This window comes from Dermacentor variabilis, chromosome 2, assembly GCF_050947875.1.
Source record: "Dermacentor variabilis isolate Ectoservices chromosome 2, ASM5094787v1, whole genome shotgun sequence".
In the NCBI taxonomy this organism is placed as follows: Eukaryota; Metazoa; Arthropoda; class Arachnida; order Ixodida; family Ixodidae; genus Dermacentor; species Dermacentor variabilis.
The window spans coordinates 62,603,552-62,622,467 of NC_134569.1; the positions used below are offsets into that span (position 1 = coordinate 62,603,552).

At 40.9% G+C, this 18,916-nt stretch overlaps 1 protein-coding gene across 3 annotated transcripts in view; it reads left to right on the forward strand.

Annotated features, from left to right (window-relative positions):
• Positions 1-18,323, forward strand: part of LOC142572000 (neurobeachin-like protein 1) — a 128,990-nt gene extending 110,667 nt beyond the window's left edge. For all 3 annotated transcript variants that reach the window (XM_075680776.1, XM_075680777.1, XM_075680778.1), the window contains 7 exons: positions 231-433; positions 3,136-3,308; positions 4,154-4,248; positions 5,271-5,384; positions 10,672-10,824; positions 11,826-11,977; positions 15,735-18,323. In XM_075680776.1, the coding sequence (XP_075536891.1) occupies positions 231-433; positions 3,136-3,308; positions 4,154-4,248; positions 5,271-5,384; positions 10,672-10,824; positions 11,826-11,977; positions 15,735-15,882 (1,038 nt within the window). In that variant the 3' untranslated portion in view covers positions 15,883-18,323. The remainder of the gene's footprint in view (positions 1-230; positions 434-3,135; positions 3,309-4,153; positions 4,249-5,270; positions 5,385-10,671; positions 10,825-11,825; positions 11,978-15,734) is intronic.
• The last annotated feature ends 593 nt before the right edge of the window (positions 18,324-18,916 follow it).

Below are 18,916 nucleotides of genomic sequence, written 5' to 3' on the forward strand. Positions count from 1 at the left end.
CTGATAAAACTACTAACACTACTTCGTATAGTTGTCCAGTAATTTGCTATCACAATCAATGCTATGCCTTTCGGGCAAAAATACTATATTTCTGGAGTAGTGTCTGCTCGCAAATTGCTTCCTGTTTTTTTTTTCTTGTGTGCTTTAAATTGTTTGCTGTGTTGGTCAATGCAGGATTACCACTTCTGCTTTAACTCTTTGTGTTGTACTGATTCTTGTTACCATTACAGGCCCCGCTGAGCTGTCCAGTTGTGCATGTGAACATCCCACGATCGCCAGCACGTTCCTTCATGCAACATGGCCTCATGGATACCTTGGTCACCATAGGTTGTGATGGCTCACTTGGGGTGCACGGCTGGCTGCCCTATGACAGAACCCGGTCTTATCCTAACTATTTCACCTTTGAGCGGGATCCGAACATCCAAAACACCAAGTAAGATCGATCACCACTTCTCAGCACTGCCTTTTCTTGTAGCTGAAAGAGGAGGCACAGTTAAATTGCGATACCGTCGGCTGCCTTTATAACGAAGCCCTTGGAGCCTTTGAAATCATTATACAGGTCACTTTGTTGTAAAGGTTGGATACCGCACCACTCAAGAGAGAACCGAGACAAGATTATTCTTTCATTATACCGGTCATTTCATTGCAGAGGTGTTTGTTGTAGAGGCTTGCAACTGTATAACAAAGTCAGTAAAATTGGTAATTTTTGTTGTTATATCGAAATTTTGTTGTATTAAAATTTGACCTTTTAGGCCCATAAGTACATCAACGATGAATCGTTCTATGTGGAATGAGTTGCAAAACTTTCCCAATTATCTGGCAATATGAAAAATTTATCATTTTGTGGAATTTGAGAGTCATTGACAATAGACACGGTTTCATGCCGTGTTGACGTTATCTTCACATTGGTGATACAAAACGAAGCCAGCCACGCTTTCACATCCACTAGGCCCCCATGGCTGACAGTGTTGCTCACAGTGGGACGACGCTATCACGAAGAGTGCTGGCAGCGGCAAGTGAAGTCTTAGTCTGCCCGTCGTTTCAGTGCGAAACTCGAGATTATGCAACTTCCACTTCCCGTACAAGCCTGCTGCATTTGCACTCAACTGCTCTGACAGCCATGTGCACCCACAGCTATGCTAGAGAAAGGGATACGCGCCAATCTGACCCCCCCCCCTACTTTCCTGAAGGCACGCAGCCGATGCGGTGCTATGCACGGCGGTAAGCACAAGAACAAAGGCTTCAAAGACACAAATAAGCATGAAGCATTCTGGCGTTGCTGTCAGTCACATACGATTTCTACTGGTGACTATGGCGATACAAACTCTGCCGCCTCGTTTTGGTGGACGCTTGCTCTTTTGCATCGCTCCAGCGCTCGCTCAGCTCCTAAAGTTCTCCACATGAATGAATGTAGGGCCAAATATTTCGTTATATTGAAAATTTCGTTATATTAAAGTTTGTTATATCGAGATCTAACTGTATTTCATTTGCACTTAGCACATTTACCTAGAGACAAAATTAATTTACCTGTTTATTGGCAAAGTGCAGTTGTGTCTGCAACTATTGGCAGAATTGGCAGAATGTGTCTTTATGGTTGAGAAAGACTCAACCTTTGATTACCCATTCGTCCATTTATCCGTATCTCTGTGTGCTGGGCTGGTAATAACAGACTGTGCAGAAGCACTAAGCTGGGCTAGTTGGTTTTCACTCAACATAGCAAACCGTGCAGACGACAGGACCAGAGGTACGCAAACAGGACCAGTATAATGTAAGGATTCCTTTTGTGCGATTCAGTTCCTGATGATTCTATTTCTGATCACCATTTTTAGCTGGTCGGTCATGGTGATAATGTAGGCGAATTTCTGCTCGGATCCATGAATAAGTGCAAGAAGGAATAGCATTTGAATAGAATCGTTACACTATCCAGGCCCATGATTGATGTGCTGCCTCTTTTTGAGCATCTGGCCCCGTCATCTGTGTTGTGTGCCATGTTGGTAAAACCAGAATTTCTCATTCAGCCTATACTAGTCACTTGTGATTAAGTAGTACTGCTGCCAGTGGTAGGTATCTTATGGACAGTTACAGGTAGTATTGTTGATAAGTGACATTATTTGCAAGCTTGTAAACCTTTCTCCGAGTTTTGTCACCGCTTTTAAGTACAGTCACTGTTCGTTAATTTGAGCCTGATGGGACCGGCGAAGCTGATGGAATTATCCGACCGGTCAAATGAAACAAGATGCAGAAAAAAAAAACTCTAAAACACCTTGCCGATTCATTTGGCTGTTGTATTTTCCTCATTCTAACATGTCCCTAAATCAAACAGGCACCCACTTTCCATGTGTCCAAAGTAGAAAACAAACATATAACTGACATTAAAGCGCTTAAACAAAGTATAAATTGAACGCGCACCTCATGTTTTAGCAGAGAAATGGCCGAGGGTCTAATATGTGTTGCTCAGTGGGGGTTGATTTCCGGAAGTCAGGTTCCCCGCATGAGTTTTAAAGTTACCTTTGCCGCGATACGTCGCGTTACGCGGTAAAACATATAAACTCCGCAAAGGCAGTTTTGCAGTCGTGTGTGATTGCACGGCGCAGGAAATTTTCACCCAAGCTTTCTCGAGAAAAACAAAAGGGCGCATTAGAATCAGGTAAATAGCATCATCAGACATTGTGAGCTACAGTTATTGCTTGAAAACGTTCCTAGGGCAAGCTAAAAATAGGCATTTGCGACGGGAGATGACTTTGCGTTCAATGTATTCACTTTCCCCTAAGCTCCGCCGACACAGACGCTACCACTAGAGTGGTCGCTATTGTGGTCACCATAGGGTTGTGGTCACCATAGGGCATGCGCCTGCTGACTGTTCAAGATCGAACTATCTGGCAAAGGCCTATTTTAGGATCGAAATAATAAAAGAAATACTCGGACACTGGCCGGGACCTTCAGCTGGGATTGAATTAACAGAAGTCTACTGCAGTTAGATAGTTGAGGCAGCACCTGTGGGATGCTGCACACACTGTTACCATGCGGCAACGTCCAGGTGGTGCTGCATCTGCAATATTAAAAATTTATCAGTTAATTCAAACAGTATTACCCTTGTCATATTGAAATTAATTTAATCAAAATACTTCATTTCAGGAGTGCTAAGAAATTGGCAGGAGTGTTCCAGCCAGGGGCCAAGGTGCACAGCCGCCTGTTTGTGCTAAGCTCAGATGGCAAGTTCCTTGTTTCTGGAGGCCATTGGGACAACAGTGTGCGTGCCTACAGCCTATTGCGTTCAAAGCAGGTGGCACATGTGATTTTGCACAAAGGTAGGTAATATCAACACACTACAGGCGGTTAGTAATAAATCTGTTTTGCCATCCGTAACGTTGGCTAGTTCGTGGATCTCAATATTTGTGTTGACCCACTGTGTTTTCAATGAATGTCAGCACGGCTTAACTGATGTAGTACTTTTTGTTTAACTTGGACTTCTTTCTTCCTCATGCAAAGGAGCACATAAAAACACAGCTTCTTTCTGTCAAAAGCAACTGGAAAAATATAACTAAAATAAGAGGAAGAAAATATAAATTAAGACACTTGCAGAGTTCTGGAAGCTGAAAACATGGCTCCGATAACAATTTTAGGCTTAAAAGCTTTTTTGTGTCATGTGTCAACAAGTCAGTCATATGTGTACAGCCATGGAGCATATGACAATTGCCAAATAACAGAACAGTTTCTAATATTTTTCACCTATTTTATGCATGTGTTTACTTTGCTTTATTTGTGCTTAATAGGAGGAGGTGAAAAAACATTATTTTGTATGTTCATTCCCATAAAATATACGAATTCGGTGAACGATATTTGATTTGATTTCATATAATTCTGACAAATATCTATGGCACCAAGGAGTTTTAATTAACACAAGTCAAATAAAAGTGAGTTGTTTCTTTAAGTTAGGTTTGTGTTGGATGGTATTCAAGATGATTTTAGGTAGTAATTGAGATAAACATTTGTATCCTGAGGAGTTTGAATAAATGCAAGTCAGCTGTACCTGGTTACTATTGGATTAGTTTAGGTTAGATTCTGTTTTGCGACGCTGTACTTTCTCTAAAGGCAGCTCTGTCTTTAGCGCTGCCTCATATTTTAGTATTTGTGTTGTCTTCTTTTTGTGTAGATGTGGTCACAAGCCTCGCAACAGACAGCTGTGGAATGTATCTCATGACTGGCTCTCGGGATACTACTTGCATCATCTGGGAGCTAAACCAATTGGTGAGCTAGGAATCTTGTTTCATGCCATTTTCCTGAGCTACGTGCTGGGGAATCCAAGCATCTGTGCCTCACAGGTTATAACGTGGTCCGAACTAGACTACACATTTCTGAAAAATACAGTAGGCTCCTTTTAGGACAGAGTTCTGTTAAACTGAAATCTGCATATCCAATAAGATGAATAGTTTGGGGACTTCTGTCAGCCAGTTGCTCGGTGGCAAGAACTTGATGGCTGGAGTCATGCCAAGCATGAGGTCATGGGTTCGATTTTTGGTTCCAGCGACCGCATTCTGATGGAGGAAGAATGAAAGAATGCTTCTATACTATGTTTTGCATGTATTTTAAATAATTGTAGGCTAGTGAAAATTAATTTGGAGTGATCCACTGTGGTGTCCTTCATAGCCCATCATGCAGCTTCGGGATGTTACCCCATCCTCCAAAAAAAGGGAGAGCAATTTCTGTCTTATGTCCCATGCTTATACTGTGACTTGATTTTCATGGGTACCTATTTTTCATAATTTTGACATATTGCTTCCACTTATTAAAGAAATTGCTTTTGTGGACCACCCTGGGATCATTTTCTCCAGTTGTATGCCATCCCTATCCCTCCCTCAGCTGCGTAGCTGTGTTGTAAAATGTATGTTGCAAGTATGTTGTAAAGTATTTTGAATATTATGGAAGGAAATTGTTCAAGTCACAAGGAGAAAATAATTCATGTCAATTACAGAACATTTACAGCATTTCTGTTAAGCGAACATTCTGATTTGGCAAACAGCAGCCTTCCTTCATGTTCATATTAAAGGAAGTTTGCTGTAAGAAGCTGTTGCCACAAAATCTAAGGAAATTGGAGGTTCTTCTGCTTAACAATGCAGCTTGTTAGTTGTTCTTGACATTAAATGAAATGCAGGTAAACCTGTAACCCATTCACAGTGACATCTTCATGACAGTATTGTGCTTCCGAGGGTCTTGTACTGGTTGTATTGTACTCTGTTCCAGAATCAACATGTTTGTGTTTTTCTGTGCAGGGATCAGGGAGTTTCCTTCCCAACAAGCCATTTCAAACTCTGTGTGGACATGATAGCGAAGTGACTTGTGTTGCAGTAATTACAGAACTTGACATGGCACTCTCTGGATCGAAGGTAAGTGAGCTTATAGCAGGTTACATGTGCATCCTGCATTTGGTGTGTGCGTAATGTGAATGTGCTTATTCTGACGGGATATACTGCTTATTCTGATGGGATAAAAAAAATGTGTGAATGATACAGAAAGCAAAAACTTGTAAGTAGTATATGTTAGCTTCAGAGAGTTCTATAGAAATTGCTCAAAAAGTTTCACTGGCCGGTTGAACAACACTGGCAATATGCTTGATGACAATCATGCTAGAGAAACAAATGGCTCTATGAAAGCATAAAGCATACAGTAGGAGTGCGCGAATAATACTTTTTTAGTCCAAATGGTATATGAATTGAATAGTGCCAAAAGGGAATTGTATCAAATCAGGTATAGAATACGTTTTGAGTAGTTTGCGAATAATGAACATATTTTGTCACTATTACAATAAAACAGTGTTGACATCTCAGTATTAGCTACATCACCAAGTTTCTGTCATTGCACTCCATATTATAAAATATATTTTATTAAAAGCTCGAATGGAAGCAAGTGGCTGCAGCCTTAATTATAAACAAATAATCTGGTTTCTTCGGAGCATGTGTGACTGTGCATTATTAAATTGAAGTTTTAAAAGAGAGTCTTACGAGTTCATTGGCCTCTGTGTATACTTTCTAGACTAGAACGGAAATGCATGTTGATGCAGCTATAGCAGAGTGAAAAAATAACTTAATCCCCCCGGCAATGCCGACAATACCAGAGTTATATCACCCGCGTCATTTGCAGTTTCTTTTGACTTGCCGCGACCTTTTCACTTAAAATTTTATTCTCGCTAATATTTTACTGCATCATTAATTGGCGCGAACATGCATGAACTTTAATTCATATTTTTGCTTTATTTCTGCAAATCCTGACAATAGGAGGACAAGCACATTAGAAGCACCAGCGGAAGCTGGCTCATCTGTATTTTCTCACTTCAACATTGTTTTAAATTTCCACTGTAAACACCATACAGGTATACAATCTATTTAAATATATACACAGGACAAAGTTTATTACATTTTTGAAGGAGAAGGAGGTAGCCAATTAGCAATTATTTCTAAACGTATGAATAGCTTATGCCTAGGGAATGAATATGTCGCTGTATGTTCCCCTCACTTTTAATTGCTTTGTGGGCTTTGACCCTGAAAAAAAAAAAAAACACCTTTAGACTTCAGTGACCCCTTTGGCAAACTCTTTTATCAATGGCGTATGAAATGCCTGTGAATGATATGGGTCTCAGTATTGCTTCTCTTTCCAGTAAGCAATGCTAACAACTCATGAAAAATAAAACTTCTAATAATTTACAATGTTTATTAGGGATGAAAACATCGTCACTTGCATGCAGAGGTCATAAATATATACAAGGTGTCCCAATTACCTATCAAGCACCAAGACATAAAAGAAAAACAGCCATGCATTATTGAAGAAAACGTAGTGCATATTGTTTCCAGAACAGTTTAGTAGCTGCAAGTAAATCTTTCGTTACTGAGATTTAATTAGGTAATTGCAATTAGTTATCTAACTCTAGACAAACTATCCTAATTATCAAAGCATCAATGAGGCACTTGAAGACACAGCCAAGGGACATCTAACTGCGGTATTTTCAGCGACGTATTAATGGCATACAAATTTTTTCCGACTGATAAATAAACCCCGGGAAATATGAAAAATACCACATAACTGTGCTCCCACCCGCATCATAAAGCAGTGCGCTCGAACAGGCTCCCTCTGAGTTAGCCAGAACGAAATAAAGGAAATAAAAAAAACATCGTGATCGAGCTAGTGCCTTATCTGCCGCATCCTGGCCAAAGTAACATGTCATGTTTGTTGTTAGTTGAAAGCAAACTGTGATAGCTGTTGTCTTAGTGTAGATAAAGTGCACAGATGGTAGCTTTTATTTTCTTACTTTTTTATATTTTTTATATATATTTGTTTGCTACGAAACCTATCACCACAATAGCAAATTGATAATGTAAATGCAAATGTTTAAAGGTGCGTTTTGCTTCATCCCAGTTGCCATGTCATTTTTTTAATGAGCAGGAGGAAAGCATGATCCTTGCCTTGGTAGCTGCAGAGAAACGAGGAAGGCTACAAATATATATATGAGTCATGGAAGTGTGGCAGTAGACCAGACACATCGACTATCATCAGAAATTATGAAAGCCTGAGACAAACTGGCAGCTTCCAGAAACAGTGGCGGAGAACTTTATCTTTGAGTCCTAGCCTATGCACGGATGTTCTAGCATTTATGGCCTCAAACCCTCATGCTAGCATGTGGGACGTGGCTGCCCGGGTACCATTTTCCGAGTCATCAGTTTGGAGGCTTCTAAATCACTCGGCCTTTCACCCGTACCGCCTTAACTTGCACCAATGCTTGGAAGATAGGAATTTGCAGAATCATGTAGATTTCTCAAATTGGGCCCTCACAAAAGCCGATGAGTCACCGGAGTTTTTGAGCAGATCATGTGCACAGATGAAGCCATTTCTTGCAGAAATGGCCTGGTAAATTTGCATAATGCACACTATTGGAGTGACTCCAATCCACATTGGGTAAAGCGCACTAGGCACCAGTACCAGAGGTCGTCCAATGTGTGGTATGGAATTTATGCCGGTGCTATAATCAGTCCCGTCTTCTTCAATCACACGCTGACTAAACAGCATTACGTGAACGAAATCCTTGAAGGAGTGATGGATGAGTTTCTCAGCGAAGTTCTGCTGTCACGTCTCCCACTTCTGTGGTATAAGCAATATGGGGCACCAGCACACAGCAGGAGCTAAGCATGAAACTGGCTAGGTATGACTTTTCATGCGCAATAGATTGGAAGGCACGAGCTTGTAAATTGGACGGCTAGGTCACCTGACCTCTCTCTGCTCGATTTCTTTGTTTGAGGTTACGTGAAAGATCGTGTTTATATGATCTAGACGAACGTCAGATGAGCTCAAAGCAAGGATAACGGGTGTCTGCCGCAGAATTCTAGTGTCGGTCATCAAGAAAGCCACTGAAGATGTGTTAAAGCACACTCAGTACTGTGTAGCTGCAGAAGGAGACCTATTCTAACAAGTCCTCTAAGCAGCCGCTGGGGTCAAACAGCGCATACTAATTCATAGATAATAAGTGCACAATGAAATGTGATCTTTTTTGCAGCCATCCCGATTGCCAATTGGTCTCATTTAGAAGTGGTATACATGTACTTAGTTTTCTGAAAGCATCAGTTTTGCCTTTTCTCTACATGTGGATCACTTCCTGGCCTGTTTATTTCGCTCTTATTTTTTTGCCACAAAACTGGTTTCGCAGCATGTATACACTCTAATAAAAAATAAAACCGTCGCTTTAATTTGGCTTTGCTCCAAAGGAAGCTTCTGGCACGAAATATAGCTGCGCACACACTCTGTTGATGTGGTGCGAGCAGAGGCGGGATTTTGAAACATTCTATGCCTATTCCACTGCTTTTCGCATTGTGTGCGTGGTCAGAGCGGCACTTCAGCTGTGTTATCAACGGTCTTTTGTTATTAATGGGGTCAGTTGGCCTTGAAAGACGGATAGTAAGTGGGACGTAGAAATGAGAGGAAGAAATAGCTGCGAAGCTGCGAAACCTGATGTTGGTGCTCCTTCTGTACCACAAGTAACGCAGTTGCTGCCAATCAGCTTATTTAAGGGCGCTGCTTTATGATGCAGGTGGGAGGGCAGTCGCATGGTAATTTTCAGATTTTGTGGAGTTTCTTTACCAGACAAAAAATTAGTATGCAATTATTATGTCGCTGAAAACACCGCAGTTAGATGTCCCTTGGCTATGCCTACAGATGCTTCATTGACACTTTGATGATTAGCACAGTATTTCTCGAGTTAGATAAGTAATTATAATTATCTAATTAAATCTCAGTAACGAAAAAATTACTGGCGGCTGCTATGCTGTAATATGCACTTGGTTTTCGTCAAGTAACGCAATAGCTCTTTTTTTAAGTCTTGACGCATAATAGTTGGGTCACCCTGTATAATTCACTCAGTAACCGAAATGAGGCAAAGCCGGATTCATTTGAAATCAGAATCAACAGCAGTCATGCACAGCTGTGCTTGTACTCGGACTCATAGCAAAAGAAAAAAAAAGAGTGAGATACAGAGGCTGCATTTTTGCCAGAAAGGCGAAGCAGCTTTAGTGATTGCAAATTATGTGACAGTTACATGAAGGAGATTTGCACCATTGAGAGATGCCAGATGCTTGGTGATGTGAGAGGACTTGGGCTGTGAAATTGAGCTGTCTCCTACTATGAAGTCTTGTAAATTCTCATATAAGGCCGTCACTTTAGCGAACAATTCTTTGAGGTCACATGAAGGTTCTTCAAGTGTGAAAAATATATATATGTGTGTGTATGCGTGTGTGTGTGCGCATGTGTGCATACATGTGTGCGTGCATGCGTGGGTTTCGGAAAGCTGGTCGCCCCCCCCGCTCCCCCGCCCCATCCTGGAAAAATGAAAACTTTCCGCCTATGCATCAGGCTCAGCTGGCATTGTGAAGTATTCGAAAAATCTTGTAATACTATTAGAAAAATGTCTCCACTTGCAAATGGTGAATACTTGATTTGAGGAGCCAATCAAATAGCACCATATTCGATTTTAGAACGTTTCACATATTTGCACAACTCTAATTATATAGGAAAGCTCTAAGGATCATTGTGGCCATGTGGTGACTCAAAAGGTAATGTATTCATTCTAGAAAAAAACTTAATTTGATTTACTCCAAACATTCTTGAAAGGCAACATATTTACTACACATTTGTAGTCTTGCTCATAGTGTCTTTATATAAGCTCAGGATTTCAGTAAGATAACCACGTGAGCATGCACTTACAAACACATTTATAATGTCAAGTTCCTTTTAATTTGCTTCTAATGGCTTACCACCCAACAATTGATATATCCTGCAATATAGTTTGCAGTTTGCAAAAGTAACTTACGATCCTTTAAACACCACAACTCCAAGAAATATGAAAACCTTTTTAACCACAATCAATCAATCAAGCAATTGAACAATCAATTAATGTTGGATTTTCACCTGTAGCTGTACAAGGTGAAAAAGGGAAAGGAAAAAAAGCTGAATAGTATACTATATGTAGTACAATAAATTGAAATGGTGAGCATGGAATTGCATGACTATATGGTCACACTGGGAACTTAATGGATTAAGGAGTACTTTGACCCTATTGCTTATAATGAATGTGTGCCTGACCGTGGGATCAGATTTTCGTATCTGTCATCAAACGTGTCGTTGTGATGCTTGTAGGATGGAACTGTGAATGTCCACAGCGTGCGTGAGGGCCACTTCTTGCACACCCTACGGCTTCCCGGTGACATGCCTGAGCAGGTGGCACTGCTATCTGTGTCGCACCTGGGCTTCATCTGCATTCACAGCTGCCCGGATCCTCAAGCACTCCTGGTCAGTGTGCCCGCATGAAGTTAGCATAGCAAGGATATGCAAGGCTTGTCTTTTTTAAGATTTTACAGCAGGACAGATAAGAAGTCCCTGTATTAAAATTGTGAAAAAAGGGACTAAAGAAGTTGAGCTGTGTTACACTTTCTCAATTGTCCAAACAAGACCGAGGTTCACAGGAAGATTGAGTCTTGAGCAGCAGTAGCTGATCAAAGGATGTCTTGGTAGTAACATCTCGACAAGGGGGCTTTTCTTTGTCAAGGCAGCAACTCTTGTTGTTGTCTTGACAAAGACAAGTCTCCTTGTCGAGACATTCAATCCAGAGTTATTGCTTGATCAACCACTGTCAATGGCTATTGCATGAAATATGTTGCAGCACGTCTGCAGACAAATCTTTTGCTAGAAGCAGCGGTCTGTTACTTGAAGGCTTCAGTAATGCCATCTTGGCAAGTGAAAGTGCTGATGCTTTAATTATTATAAGAAGCATAACTTACTCAACAAATTTTTCAAGACCTCTGTGGCGAAGTCTTGTGTACTTCATTCACTATTTTACAGCACATTGAAGTGTGCTTGAAACCATTAAAGGTATCAGTATGTTGCTTCTGGAAGTTGCAACTTGCCAAGTTTTAGTCTGCCAACAAGTTCTTTAGAAGTGCACTTTTTATTAGTAAGTTGTTTAGTCTTTCTCTATTTTTTTTTTTTTACGAAAGCCTCTCTCTTACATTGCAAAGTATGGCTTTTATTAGTTTATTTTTGGGGATTGGGGGGATGGCTGTAAACAGTAACAGTGCTTAGTTACTCTCGCTAGAAACGTAGGGAAGCTGTTGTCTTTCTGCATCCTGGAATTTTCAGTGTAATTTAATGGTAGTGGCCTGCTTTGCATATTTGTTCATGTTTCTGCACAGAAGACAGCATTGGAAAGTATTTTGTATTCTTAGTGAGTTCTTGCAGAGCATACATGACATTATTTTTGCTAAGAATTTAGTGTTTTGCACCTGATCTTTCAGAAATCTGGTTACGTGCTCCACCTGTACACAATCAATGGGAAGTACTTGCTGAGGAAGGAGGTGGCAAGGGCCATTTCGGACATGATTGTTTGTGATGATTATCTCATCACGGGTGATGAAGAGGGACTGCTTGTCATCTATGAACTGTTTGGGTGGGTGACCTCGTGTCTTACCAATGTCTCTAAGAGTGAACTGTTACGAATTCACTACAAATGGCTTTTGGGTTCTCTTCATGCATGGGATGTATCAAAGCCTTCATATCGGTTCACTGTACTGCCTGCATGAGTGCAAAGGGTCAGAAGATGTTTGATTACAAGTGCATGCCACTGCCGAAATATTGTGGCATATTTTTTTTTTCTTTTTTGCACTTCAAGTTGTTTGCAAGTATTGAAAGCATATTTAGGCAAACCATTGAGATGACAGAGAGGCAGTGGGGATTTTACATACGGCATGCTGCTGCACATTGCTTCGAAGTTGCTCAGGTTTAGGTTGGTCTTGTGCAAGATTGCACCAAAATTTTTCTTGTGCACAAATCTGTCTGCATTTTTTTTTCTTTTGTTTTTTAAAGTGAAGCTTTCTTTGGGGGGGGGGGGGAGGCCTCTTCCTTCAGCTTTCCCACTGCCGCTGCTGCTGCTGTCTGGAACATTGCATTGGGGGCTGGTTCAAAGCATGTGTATACATGACAAGGGTGAGGCAGAGAGGAAAGATGACGGGAGAAACTTGTTTGAACTCCACCGCATCGAATGTGCACAATGCCCTCTGGAGCTCTTGGGCTGTCGCCACATTAGCCTCTTGACAGTTGTAATTATTCGTGACACTCTAAAGAGCATTGCAGAAACTGCATCGCTTACCTTTCTACTAACGTGCGAGTCCAGAGGGAACAGAGATAGAACTGTAGAGAGGATGGGGAAAAAGAGGCAGTTCACATACAAAAGGGAAGGGGGGCGGGGGGGGGGTTGAGGTGACGTGAGAAGGCAAGGAAAGGCTAATGCTATAGACATGACAGCAGCTGCGGGAACACCAGATAAACTTAAGTTCAAGGTTTGTACAGTACGTTTCTACTATTTCTGGAAAACGAACACCATGCAAATATGTCAAGTGGGCAACTTACGCAGAGCGGGCAGAAGCAGAACCACATTCATTAAAAAGCACTGCAGGGTCCAGGCGACACTATGGAAGCAGTCGCACGTCAAATAAACATTTCTGTGCCCACCGCAGTAGCTTTGCTTATGGCACTGCTCGAGGTTGCATTTCGAGGGGGCGAAATAGAAGGCAAATGTGCACTTAGATTTTGGGGCATGTTAAAGAACACCATGGTGTCAAAATTAGTCCGGAATCCGCCACTATGGCTTGCCTCATGATCAGATTGTGGTTTTGACACATACAGACCCATAATGCAATTCAAGTTTAATACTTCTGCCACGATGACAATGTGCCATGTGAGGCAATAACAATGCTAAACCCTCTCAGAGGTTATGAAATATGGCGCACAACAACGCCTCTAGCAAACGGCTCTGCCTGTGTTCTTTGTACTACACAGACAAACATTGAAGAAATTAAGCTTTCACCATTAACGTCACTGCTAATTATCACCAATCAAAGCAACCAGCACACAAAGCTTCGCTTACATCGATTTCAACAGTGCATGAGATCGGCATAATTTTTTTATATCTCACTTTCTTGCTCTATCTGTTGCTTATTTTGCTGCAGTTAAGGCAACAGGAGCATATTGACTTATTCAGCTAAAAGTAGCATTCAGGGTGAATTTCTGCAATTTTTCCCTTAATGCATGCAACAAAAGTAAATGGTATTAGGCAAAATATTGTTTCAAACTGCAGCTCTTACATGTGCATAGAAGTCCTTGTGCCTTATTGAATGCATGTTGTGTTATTCTCATGTTCTGATATTATTCAAAGCCTGATTTGTTTTTCCATTTCCTTCCCTACATATCAATTCACATTCGTTTCAGTAATATTTTTATGGGGGTGTTGGCAGCATTTAACCAGGCAAGTGTCTGTATATAGCTGGAATTGTTGGTAAATGAAACAAGTGACATTAAAAAAGCCTTTTACAATAAATATGATGAGGTTTTGATTTTGGAGCTCAGTGTAGGTGGTATTGTTGCTGTCCTTACACCTGAATGACATGTTTTTGCTTATCTTTTGTGACAGCCACTTTGAACTCTTGGACTTATATTGTAGTGGGTAAGGTGATACAGTGAAACCTCGTTAAACCGTAGTTGTCTTGAGCTCGGAAAAAGTGTATACTAAACGGTAGTACTGCTTAACCAAAATAGCATGAGATCACCCACTTACCTGTCAAAAACGGAACTCGGAGAGAGTACGATGAAAGGGAAAAAAAAAGTGCAGTATTTATTCACTTCACTCGGCAAAAGTGTTATTTTGGTTTGACGCCGCCGCGGCCTAGCAGCGACGACAGCAGCCTCAAATTTACCGAAGCTGATAGCTGCCTTTTCAGCCAGCCCCCTCTTCTCGGCAGACACTCGCATGACAGATTCCTCGTTGGCATTGCATGTTCTCCGTGCATGCGGGTGGTAGCACTGCAGAAGTCGCAGGGCACCTTTTTTATTGCGAGGTGCTGTTCTTGTCGCGATGATTGCATTCATGAGGCTAATGTAACGCGCAGCTTCTGCCACAGTCAGGCCTAAGTCGCCTGTGCTGTCGCTTTCCGTGTCGTCCTCATCGCTGTCGCTAGTCGACACTTCGGCAACAACAGAAGCAATGATGGTGAAAAGTCGAACCTCGTTGCCAACATCTCTTCGCGTACGCAGCAACGCTGCCGAGCACCTTCTTCGCATTTCAAATGCCACATACTGTAGTCAACTGTAGATCCCTGTCACGTGCCAGCGCTGACTTCGTGTCACGTTCGATAGCACGAACGATGTCTAATTTTTCTTCTGTGCTAAGCACCCCGTGTCTTTTTTATCCGAGGTTCCGTATGACATGAGTCCTTCTTTGCACAATGCCACAATGCTCGCTGGCACGGCGCCGAAATGATGTTGATATTGATGTGGCTTCACGCGCAAACGCACAGGACGCTTGGAGGCAGTTGTTCTGATCTCTGAGGCTTGTTGTTCTGCCGGGCCACCCGATAGAGACAACACACTGCTGTGTTTGCGCAACGAAAAGTGTAAACACTACCTGTTAACTGACACATATGCTGGTACAGTTTAAGCGGATACAAAGCACATTATGTTCAATGGCCTCTGAGTAGGGGATTTGACTTTACTACATTTAAAATAAAACTACTGTTTAAGCGGGTACAGTTTAATGAGGTTTTACTGTATGTTGTAACAGGATGTTAAAAAATTTAGTTAAAATGTTTACTGTAGTAGTAAAAAGTAGTAATATGTTTACTGTAGTAGTAGTAGTAGTGTAGTAAAAAGTTTACTGTATGTTGTAACAGGATTTTAAAAAATTATGTGGCCTTCAGAAAAATTATTCCAGCTTAGTTGAATCAAGACACACCACTGAGCCTTTTTTTCTTATAGTACTAGGCATTTTCCAGTGAATGGGAGTGGTATTGATACCAGTCTAAGTTAAAAAGAAAACCGTCTATCACAAAAGCTTATGGGACACAGCTTCCACTACAGATGTAGATTTCTGTTCTCTTGAAGTATAGTGCTTATATTCATGGATCACAGTGTAGGTCACAAAAGCAGTTATGGATAAAAATCTTGAATTTAAGGCTATGTGCCCAGGCTTCGAGATAACGGCTTTTCCCAATACTCATGTTCATTAAACTTTTGTGGCTTACTGTACCAAAAGTGTCTTCACTCTTGCACATAATATGCTTCAAGTGAAGGGCATGACCATTGTATACGTTGTCTTTCCTGACTAAAACAGTTTTTTAAAATGACGCTTCGGGTTCTTTTCACTTTGTCCGCAGCTTGGCCGAGAAGGTTTCGCTGCCACTGTGTTCCTCCATTTTGACGGTAGCCCGCACACCCACCAACTCGCACCTCATCTGCAGCCTAAGTGATGGGAAACTCGTCGTCATCGGAATCTCGACATCGTCACTTCGTTCTTCCTCCTGAGTAATTCCGACGCCCGACTCAAGAGCTCCCTCTGCATTCAAGACCCAGGTGCCTGGAAGGGAACTGTCAATCTTCCCCAACATTTGACCCACAAAGTACACTTATTGTGGTTTCCACGTTAAGCACAAACAGAGAGGTAACTACTATATTGCAAGGGGCACCAGAGTAGCACAGAGAGCATTGCAAGGGCTCGTGCAAGGTTTTAATTATTAATTGCACTAGTTTTGTTAACAATGTTGCTTTTATCTTGTTGGCACCACTGGTTGTGACAGTGAAACTGTGTGATCACTTGTTTTAGCACACTTATTTACTAGATTGTGAAAGCCATATATATGTGTGTGTACACACACAGACACACACACTCTCTCTCACTGTTTTGAGAAGATGGCCGATGCTTAATGGCAAGGAGTTTTGCTGTGTTGCATTGCACATTGCATAGCGTTGTCGCTCTTGAAAGTGCTATACAGTAGTGCCCTCTGCAGGCAGTTTAATGTTTGTTTGCTGTTCCTGTGATGCACTGCACCATAGAGCAATTTTCAGGTGCAAAGTATTGCTTGAAGCTATATATATATATATATATATATATATATACTGACATTTGATATACTATACTAATGCAAGCAGGAATGACAAAACATTGTATCAGATGTGGCCACGTGAACCTTGCGTACATTTGACACTATCTCACTTGCGTACAATGAACTCGTATGGCATGTACTGTGAAAGCACACACTTAAAGTGAAGCTGTGCAAAGTTAGTTGTGTCAAATTGTATGTAGGGTGCATGTAGTTCTTCAAAGCAGGCCCTTTGAAGAAAGGGCATTGAGAATGAACTCTCTTGCGTCACTTCAAACGTGCTCATTTATTAGTTTGACTCAGTTGTCAGCGTTGTGCTAATGGCTTGCAGTTTAGATTTGTTAAGACTGTGCCCAAGTTCACACCTCTGTTGGATTACGTGGAAGTGACTAGCGATGCACAAAATAGGGAAACAAACTAATGTAACCTTTCTGTGTGAGTACTTCTACTGACTGTCATATATATTTCAGGCTTGGTGTAACTAGCTTTTCTTTTTAGACTTATCTGCATATTTATGATGTTGGGTCAGTTTCCTTGCTTGGTCTGTTACAGGTTTCTTTGTCTTATTTTGTTTAATATTTCAATAATGAGAGTAAGGAGGAAGCGTGGGATGTTGTCTGCGAGGAACTATTATAGCGATGACAGTACACAGTGATCTTTCTCATAAAGAATAGGGTTGTTCCACACATGCCATAGTTTCAAGCAGTGGCTACAAAACAAACTGTGAAGTTCTAGCTGTTTACAACTCTATTGTACAGAGTGCAGTGCCCAGACCACAAGTACACATAGCCTAGACTGCGACACAATTAAGTTGTACATACATAAATTGCCAGTGTATATCTGTAGCGTAGTGAATTTAGTACCATACCCTGTTGGGAAAATTTTCACAGTTTTAATAATAGTTAACGGAAGCAGGTTGAGTGAAATTTCACCTGTGGATTACCAGCTTGCAGAGACATCTATTATTGTGGATGCGGTAGCACAGTCTTAGCTTTCTATCTATTCCACGTATATTAAATATTAAGGCAAGGTAAAATAGTTCAGCAACATGGTTGGACTGCTGTGAGCTATGTATAATGTAAGGCTATGAAGGAGCTTTTCATTGTGGTAGCCTAACAAGGCATGTTAGGATACTCACAGCAAGTCAATGAATCGTCATGTATGCTATGGTGCTAAGTATTTAGTAATGAAAATAATGCGAAGTTCAGCAATGCTTTTCATAGAAAAATGTAATTGAGGCATTACGAGAATGTTGGAAAACAGAACTACTCTAGTGTTTGCAAGGTCTAGGCTGTTTGCTACCAGCTTTTGTTGCATCATTCCAAGGTCATTGACAGGGTGTTGGCTAGTGCACCAATGATACTTTTGCTTTTGAGAGTTAGACATATAAGAGGGCTTCACTACTCTTCGAAGTTGAATGTTGTGTCAGCAAAGCTGAGACGAATTCTACAAAGGGCAGTGTACTTACACAGCAAGAGTGCTTAAGAGCCAGCGTTGCTTGAGGCTGCTTTTTTTGTAGAAGAGTATATTGTTGTAGTCACATTATGCAATGTTATATGCACATGCAGAGTGTCTGATGTGGGAGTCAGTCAGAACAGGCTCACAGGAAGCAAGCTCTTCAAAAAGAGGGATTGCACCTAATGTTTAATTGTTGTGTTTTTTTATACTAATGGTTGTTATATCTACATACATATATATATATATATATGTATACATATACCAGTTGGCGTTTATTGTTTTCCTAAGATGAGAAGAAGCCTTGTTTACAGTTTACTCTGTACATTTGTGTAAATACGCCGTGGAGGATGCCGGACACTGCAATTTATTTAATAGAAACATATCTGAATAAAACTATTGCAACTGAAATGTCCTTGTTCCCTGTGCTCATACCTGCATAATCATTGGACCTTTTTTTTTTCAGTCTTACTGTGTGCATAGGGAGCTAGAAAAACATGGAATACAACACAAACCAGAATGAAATATTTAGGTGAACATTTACAACAAAAAGGGCTCTGTAATGAAGAAAATGTTGATAAATGTCCATATTTAGATATAGTAGAAGGAACATAGCCAGAATAGTAGATGGGCCTGCCTTGTTTACTGTATGGTAGCCTTGAACAGCAATATTCAACAGGAAACATTTGAAAGCCTGCCCTTGTTTGAGTCAGTGTACCATGTAAACATAGGCCAACAAGTAAATAAGCCCTCTGAAAACATGGTCAAGTAAGCGATGCATAGTGTTTGAAACAGCCAAAAATAAGATTTATTTCATCCAAACAATCTATTAACATGAAGCATTCTTTGTGAATTTCAGGCATATTGAATCTATCTAGCTAGCTAGCGCCCTACGTCGTGATTGTTTCTTCAGATGGATATATATCAAAATAGGTATAGGGCAGCACGACATGAATACATACACAACATGAACAACATGTTGCATAAATAAAATGACATATTTT